Here is a 7,225-nt window from a genome sequence, read left to right as displayed (position 1 = left end):
GGGTGCAGACGACGCCCATGCCCAAGCTCGCGCTGCAGCTGTTGTACTTGTACCATGCTTCTCGTGGGCGTTGGGCCTAGAAGTGTGCGTGTGGGGTTCGGGGCAACAGGTGACGACTTGAAGGGGTCAAGTGTCACGTTGTAAGGTGAGCGTGGTCAAGTGGAGAGCGGCGTATCGATGCTTTGGCAAGACGCGACAACTCGAGTCCGAGGAACGATGACCTTTTTCCCCTCAGCTTGGGTGGTCTGAGGCGTCATCTCGTTACCCACTTGCACTTTCAACGCTCAACCTTCCTTGTACATCCGCGCGCCCCTTCCTCCGGCGATTGACGCTGCCGTTCCTTTTCCAGTCACTGTTGGTTCGACGCTCTGTCTGTCCACCCCCTTTTCGTCCATCTCCATCGTGGTGCTTCAGTCAACCATCATGGCTGCCACTCCCACGTTCAAGGTCCTTCTGGTGCTGGTGCTGCTGGTGGCTTGTACCTTGCCGACTGCCGCTGGTCTGCACTACATCGAGTTTGATGACAACTGGTGCCACCGCCCCAATGGCTACCAAATCCAAATCCTGAGCGACGCCTTCAATCAGTGCGAGCCCAACATGCAAATCGTCGGCTACGACCGTGACCCAAACCATTCCTTCTTCCAGTTTTCCAACGCCACTGCCTGCCGCGCCGGCATCGTCGTTGGCATGGAAGCCTACACTAGCCACGACTGCTCCGGCCACCCCCGTCGACGCATTACCCATCAGGTCGTTGGCGAATGCTACAGCGTTGAAGACGATGACGACGCGCGCTCCTACATGATTGTCTGTCACGCCGACGCACACTAAATGGCAGTGGTGTGGATGTGGATGAATGAATATGCCAAGTAAAGGATCATGTAAAAAGAGTGTGCCCGCCCTTCAAATAACCCCATCCCCTGCTTGGTTTCTGAGTGACTAGTGAGACCTGCCTTACCTTTGCTATGACGATGCTGTGCATACGACCGCTCTTGTCTGCCCTGTCCAACCTTTTTGTGGCTTGATGGCTGGCCCCAGTGGCCCTTGCATTTTCCTCCCAGTCCTTCCGTTTCTCTCCGGGCATTTTGAGTTTTCCGCCCCCCCCCCTTTCATCTGCACAATCTGTACATACGCAAAGGATTTTCTGCCGTCATGCTTGGGTTTTGGTGTCATCATCGTCTCGCTGCATGACCCATGCCTTGTACCTGGAAACCTTCTTCCTCTCGTGCTTGTCTTGGGGGATTGAGACGAACACCGTGTTGTGTCCATAACGTCATGCCTAATGTCAATTCGCATATCAAAACCTGACTTTTTCATGTCTAGACCTCAGAATCTTTGTCCAAACAACATCTTGTTTGTTCTGGGTCAGGGATCAGCGTCGGTCGTCTGCAGTAGCACCACGGAGCGATCGCGCATGCCCTGGTGGTGTAAAACCTGGAATCCATCATGCAAGGATGAGCAGCACGATCACATCATAACCACACATCTGAGCTTGCTCAGTCAGGATGTGACCAACGCACCTCATCGAGGGCTAAGAGTCGTCGAGCCACGGGATCAAAGAGCTGCAAATGCGCCACCTACACCGCCAGGACAGGCAAGGAGACAAAGTGGGCCGATAGTCCCCAAATGCATCGTCCAAAGAGGACTCTCAATCTTATTCCAAAATTGGCTTACGGTGCTTCCGCGTTCGGGCCATTGCTCAAAGGCCTTTTGCAACAGCTGCATTGCTGGCATGTTGGCGCCCACATTGACCTAGAGGGATACCGGTTCAGCCGCGTCAATATCCCTTCCGAAAAGAACCCCGATCGCAATGACCATGGCCAAGATGCCGTTCGGTGCGCCCACACCTCATGGCGTGCACCATCAGGGTATCGGACGCGGATGCGCAGGGTGGGGCCGGGATCGACCACACTCGGCTCCTTGGCCGCTCCGATATTCGGGAGCGCAGCAAATCGAGCGGTCTAGAAAAAGCATGCACAAACAAATTCTCTTTGAATGTGCAGGCCTACCAAAAGCTTCGAGCTAACAGCGCACTCAATCGAGACATGCCGGGTGTATTGCGGCCAAGTTGCCCCCGCTGGACAGATGCGTAGCATACCGTTGGCATGCGCACAAGGGCCTCGAGTCCTGGAGAGGTGATGGCACCAAGCTTCACGCTATGGCCAGACAAAGTGCTAGGGGGCCTCATTGGCTGTCCGGCTGATCTCGAGGTTGGCCGAGGCTCGCCGCGGGCCACTTGCCGCCGTCGTGCCTCCGAGCTGGGTCGCCGGCCAGGTCGCGGTTGACTCGCAGTGGCACGAGGCCCCGGTGGCGGGGCGGGCCGAAAAGCCATCACCACAGCTTGCCCCCTAGCCCCTTTGCGCGCCACCGTGCCACAACCGCCGCAGCATCTTGTTCCCCTCCTCCCTCCCACCGCTTCAATGCCACACAATGCTCCTTTCCGCCCTGACGACCACCCTACTCGAGACCAAAATTTTCACTGGAGCAGCCGGTCCTTTTATTTCCGAGGGGTAACGTGGGTGGTATAATGTTATTGTCAGATTTTTATCTTGTTGTTGTTGTTGTTGTTGTTGTTGTTGTTTTTTGTGTTTTATTTTTTCTCTCTCTCTATCTCTCTCGCTCTCTCGCAGACGGTCAGTGGCGCAGGGATGGCGATCGCAAGGACGCTGGTCAGAGATGTGCGTCGAGCGGGGAGAAGGGGGGCAGAGGACACACAGCGCGGGAGGGGGTCGGAGGGGAGAGACAGCAGTGTGCGAGTTGGCTTGTTATGGACTGAGGATTCTTCTCTCGGGTGGGTGTCGCTGCTTTTTAGGATCAGGGTCGTCGGCGTCCTGTTGGTTCTTGCACAAGGTGAAAGATGCGGGCCGTGAGCGGGCACCTTTTCTGGGGGGCGTTGATGCTGTCACTGGCCAGTCTGGGCCAGAGCGACAATGTGTACGACGTCGTGATTTACTCGGCCACACCCGCAGGCCTGGGCGCGGCCTTTATGCTGGCGAATCTCTCCTCCACCGTCTCGATCGCCGTGCTTGAGCCCTCTGGCTACGTCGGCGGCATGGCCTCGCCCGGAGGCATCGGCCTGCGCGACCACCGTTATGCCGAGGAAATGAGCGACAACGAACTCGTCTGGGGCATGCTCAACGCCCGCTATTATAACTCCTCCGAGCCTGTCTGGCAACCAGACAATCACGTGGGACACAGCAACTTTCTCACCATGATTCGCCAGTGGAAGAACATTCATCTCTACATGAACACCTCCATCCTCGAAGATGGCGGTGTCGCCATGGACGGTGCCCGCATCACTGCCATTTCAACCGATGATACCAACACGGGTGGATCTGCCGTCACTTGGCGCGCCCAATATTTCGTGGATGCCTCCTACGAGGGTGATTTGATGGCCTATGCCGGCGCCTCCATGACTTTTGGCCGTGAATCCCGCGACACTTACAATGAATCGTATGCCGGTGTAACAGACAGCTCGCAGGCCCAGGTATGATCCCGCATGAAACACCTTGAAGCCTGGTAGCAGACACTGGGTCCCACCCCATCTCACCCCGGGCCTGCTTATCTGCTCCGGCCACACCACCACACCGCGCTTTGGCTTAGTTTGACGTTTACGTTGATCCCGAGTGGAATGACGGCTCGCTGCTCTCCTTTTTGCGCAATGGCCCCGATCCTCGCACTCATCTGGGCCAAGCAGATCATCACGTCATGGCCTATTCATTTCGTGCCTGCCTCAGTCTCGATCCCGATAACCAGGTTCGTCAGCCAAGATGGTCACAGCTGCTTCCGCTGCTACACATACCCAGCACGGAACCGCCTCTGACTAGAGCACGGTCGCCCCCCCCAGCGTATCATTTCCTCTGTCTCAACTCATTCAACAGTTCATCCTCGTGCATGATGCCGATGTCCCACTCGTCCCATAGGTGCCTGTTCCACGCCCCGACGGCTACAACACATCTGACTTTGAAATTGCCCGTCGCTTCCTAGCCGGCGAATTGGCCGCCAAGAAGTCTTTGCGCTTGCCCTGGGGCAACCTGCCTTACTCGGCCTACCCTCCAAACAACAAGCGCGATGCCTGGTACGTGCAAGCATTTTTTTGACCCTCACTCTAGCCCCGTGTCGGCGCCCGCAAAGCGCTGCCTCTTCTCCTGACCCAACTGTCTTCTTCACATCTGTGTACCCCCTCATCTGACATGCAGCTGCGGCTCGGGGCCCGTCGGAATTGATGCGCCGGGTCTCGAGTACGGCTACGTTAACGGCACCCGCGCCCAGCGTCGGGCCATTTATGACTTGATCAAGTACTACGTGCAAGGAATCATGTATTTCTGGTTTGCCGATCCGGATGCCAATGTGCCTGCTGACGTGCGAAAGGAACAGTTTGACAACATGGGCTTGTGCAAGGACGAGTGGCCCGAGAACGGCCATTTTCCCCCACAACTGTGCGTGTCCCCGGCTTTCAGCGCCGATCTACTGCGCACACACGCCCCTCGTTCTCTGCATCGCAAAGCCGCGCTCATCGCTGCACTACCCTCTTTTTGCGCCTTCGATGGACCATACCAACTTGTCTTGCAATGGTCAGGTATGTACGGGAGGCTCGCCGGCTCGTAGGTGACCAGGTGTATGTGCAGAATGATCGCGTCGAGGCTTCGGCAGAGAATTGCCGCAATGACAGCATCGGCCTCGCTGTCTGGGGGATCGACATCCACGAGATGCAGCGGACTGCCGTTGTGGATGACACCAATACATCACGCAAGAAAGCCTACAACGAAGGATTGACCTCGCCCAGCATGGGCGGCGCGTTTTGGTTTGAGCTGCCTTACTATTTGCTGCTGCCCAAGCGTGCAGAAATCACCAACGCTCTAAGCCCCAACACCCCCAGCACCAGCCACGTGACGTTTGCTTCTATTCGCGTCGAGCCCACGCTGTGGCGGATGGGTGAGGCCTCGGGTGCGGCGATTCACATTGCTCTTAACAACAACAACCAGGCTCTACACGACGTGAACGTCTCAGCGATCCAGGACATCCTTTTGGATCATGGTGTGCCTTATCACTATCCCTTCCGCTCGTCCTGTGAAGCACCGTTGCCCCCAACGCCTCAGCCAGCCCCACCGGGCTGCACCGAGTATACTCTCTCCAAAGCCGGCTCAAGCACTGTGAATGGCGTGTATACCAAAAATGGTAGCGCCTTCGACGGGCCCAACGGCGTGTCCATTTATCAATATGAGAACCAGTATCACATTGCCGTCTCCGGGCACACCATTTTCTATGCCGGTTGGTTGCGCATGGCTTGCTCGCCCCTGATTGCCTCTTGCTTCACGCTCACACACCTATGTTGCAGCGGATGCGACCAACGAATCTGAGCCACCAGTGGCGGGATGGACGCCCGTGTCCGGCTCGGCCCCGGCCCCGCTCGTCAACTGCACCAAGACAGGGTGACTTGTGTGGGCACTGTCAACGGTATTCAACGCAAGCTCTTGAGTGCGAGCCTAGGATATACGTTCCACGCATTTAAATACTGTTGGATTAGCTTGTGGAAAAGAAAAAACAAAAAAAGATGTCCATTTCGAAATTTCGGGCTGTGTTTTGGAACAATATTTGATAACTACACCGCTGCCCCCAAGAAACAAGACGAGGGCAAGCAAGCAAGCGATGGTCCATTGTCTAAGACGCGATGACCAGCAAGCCAGCTAGTGGGACTTGCACGGTGGTATATTGTCAGGCAGTCACGATGTCACTTGGTAAATTTCCAAATGGCTTTTGTTTGATCGCATGCTTCGAGGAGCAAGCGGCGATGCGGGGTCGTGCTGAGACACAGTCCTTGGCCCTGAATTTGTAGCTTCTGATCCACAAGATCCCATCTGTAGGGATGCAAGGGGGTGCAGCAACACGATGTGAGGCATAAACGCTTTTCTTCAGAGAGGCTCGATGGTCGTAGGGGGCTATAAAACCGATGTCCATACTTAGATGCCTGTTTGCAGGAGGCTAAGTTGACAGTGTTGTCCTTTTGGGAAAGGCACAGATCACTGCCATGTCCATCAGCAAACAAGAGGTTGTGGTCTTTGGCTCTAAAGACCCACTCCTAGACGCACACCACCACAAGTGACCTCAGGCCGCCCCGCCCCATTTCCGTTAACAAAGAGGCTTTGCTTTGACCCGACCTGAGTATCTGAATCAGCGTTGATGCAAAAAGCAATGGTTGGAATCTTGTCATGCTGTGGGCAAGGCCGGAGAACATCCGATACCACATGATATAGCGCGGTCAGCTGAACAAAAGAGGCGTGGCGGTATCTCAATGGCACCCCTTGAGAAGACAGGTTGGCGCAACCACAAGTGAACAAACTTCGTGAATGTTGACGGCCAAGCACCGATTGCGAAGATGCAGCGCCTGTAATTGGCCAAAGCCTAACATGTCGCGCCCGGGAACGCTTTGGCGCAACCACACAAAACGCACAGACCAGCCGGGACCCAAAATTGAGTGCAAGTGATTTATGGGCCTGCCAAGAGCTTGAGCCAAGTACGTCAAATTCAGTACCTGAGCTCAGGAAAGACATTGTCTAGATACCACTTGAACGGCTTGCAACCCAGCTTCTCTCGCAGAGCCAATCTCTCGGACACGTCGCCCACCACGCTGTAAAACAAAGTCATAAAAGTGAAAGAGAGCAGGGGATGGAACAAATAGTTTAAACTCGACGAGTCCCCATTCAGGGGCAAGATGCACGGCGACGCGCTTCATACACGCGTCACATGCGACACGGATGAAAAAACAAAAACCCGTACGCTTTTTGAGCCGATGGGCGGGCATGGTAGAAGTGTTGCTTGTAATCGTCCATCCACACCTCAGCGGTGCGAGCCGTGTTGCTAATTGTAGGCCAAGCGATCATGACATGTTGTCCAACGTGAGCACAAATGAAACTCAATCGTCATTAATCGGTTCGAGCTTCTGTCGTACGTGTCATAGGTGTTGCCATTGCCCTTGGGAAAGGTGTCTACAGGTTTAGGCACCAAGAAGCTTAATGAATACGGGTCTGAGCCACACTCTATGACAAACGCGGGACCGGGTCGGTGCCGTACATGGGTGGCTTTTGCGAAAAATGTGGCCCACATGGGAGCAGGGATCAATATACATAGCCCCGCCACATTGCCAGGTACGAAAGGAGATTTCTACCCGCCGCAAGAAATAGGCCCAGGGTTAAGGGGGGTGTGGGGGGGGGGGGGGGGGGGGGGGCCC

General features: G+C 55.5%; 4 protein-coding genes across 4 annotated transcripts in view; 2 read left to right on the top strand and 2 right to left on the bottom strand.

Moving 5' to 3' along the window:
- Window positions 1–423: 423 nt before the first annotated feature.
- Window positions 424–828, top strand: MONBRDRAFT_12021 (uncharacterized protein; the record flags this gene model as incomplete). Its single annotated transcript, XM_001749873.1, has 1 exon — window positions 424–828. The coding sequence occupies one exon, from the start codon at window positions 424–426 to the stop codon at window positions 826–828; it is 405 nt and encodes a 134-aa protein (XP_001749925.1).
- Window positions 829–1,362: 534 nt separating this feature from the next.
- MONBRDRAFT_29402 (uncharacterized protein) lies at window positions 1,363–2,185 on the bottom strand (the record flags this gene model as incomplete). Its single annotated transcript, XM_001749820.1, has 5 exons — window positions 1,363–1,431; window positions 1,518–1,574; window positions 1,672–1,749; window positions 1,845–1,958; window positions 2,096–2,185. The coding sequence occupies 5 exons, from the start codon at window positions 2,183–2,185 to the stop codon at window positions 1,363–1,365; spliced, it is 408 nt and encodes a 135-aa protein (XP_001749872.1).
- A 669-nt stretch (window positions 2,186–2,854) lies between these two features.
- On the top strand, window positions 2,855–5,433 carry MONBRDRAFT_29401 (uncharacterized protein; the record flags this gene model as incomplete). Its single annotated transcript, XM_001749872.1, has 6 exons — window positions 2,855–3,484; window positions 3,601–3,753; window positions 3,921–4,075; window positions 4,197–4,576; window positions 4,606–5,268; window positions 5,336–5,433. The coding sequence occupies 6 exons, from the start codon at window positions 2,855–2,857 to the stop codon at window positions 5,431–5,433; spliced, it is 2,079 nt and encodes a 692-aa protein (XP_001749924.1).
- A 1,089-nt stretch (window positions 5,434–6,522) lies between these two features.
- The window catches only part of MONBRDRAFT_29400 (uncharacterized protein), a gene marked incomplete at both ends in the record, with an annotated part of 3,280 nt that continues 2,577 nt past the window's right edge, over window positions 6,523–7,225 (bottom strand). Inside the window, 4 exons of the mRNA XM_001749819.1 lie at window positions 6,523–6,625; window positions 6,775–6,855; window positions 6,947–6,983; window positions 7,069–7,158. Coding sequence (XP_001749871.1) covers window positions 6,523–6,625; window positions 6,775–6,855; window positions 6,947–6,983; window positions 7,069–7,158 — 311 coding nt within the window. The remainder of the gene's footprint in view (window positions 6,626–6,774; window positions 6,856–6,946; window positions 6,984–7,068; window positions 7,159–7,225) is intronic.

This window comes from Monosiga brevicollis, genomic scaffold, assembly GCF_000002865.3.
Source record: "Monosiga brevicollis MX1 MONBRscaffold_34 genomic scaffold, whole genome shotgun sequence".
In the NCBI taxonomy this organism is placed as follows: Eukaryota; class Choanoflagellata; order Craspedida; family Salpingoecidae; genus Monosiga; species Monosiga brevicollis.
Note: the sequence above shows the minus strand (reverse complement) of the source record. Positions and strands in the feature narration are given on the sequence as shown.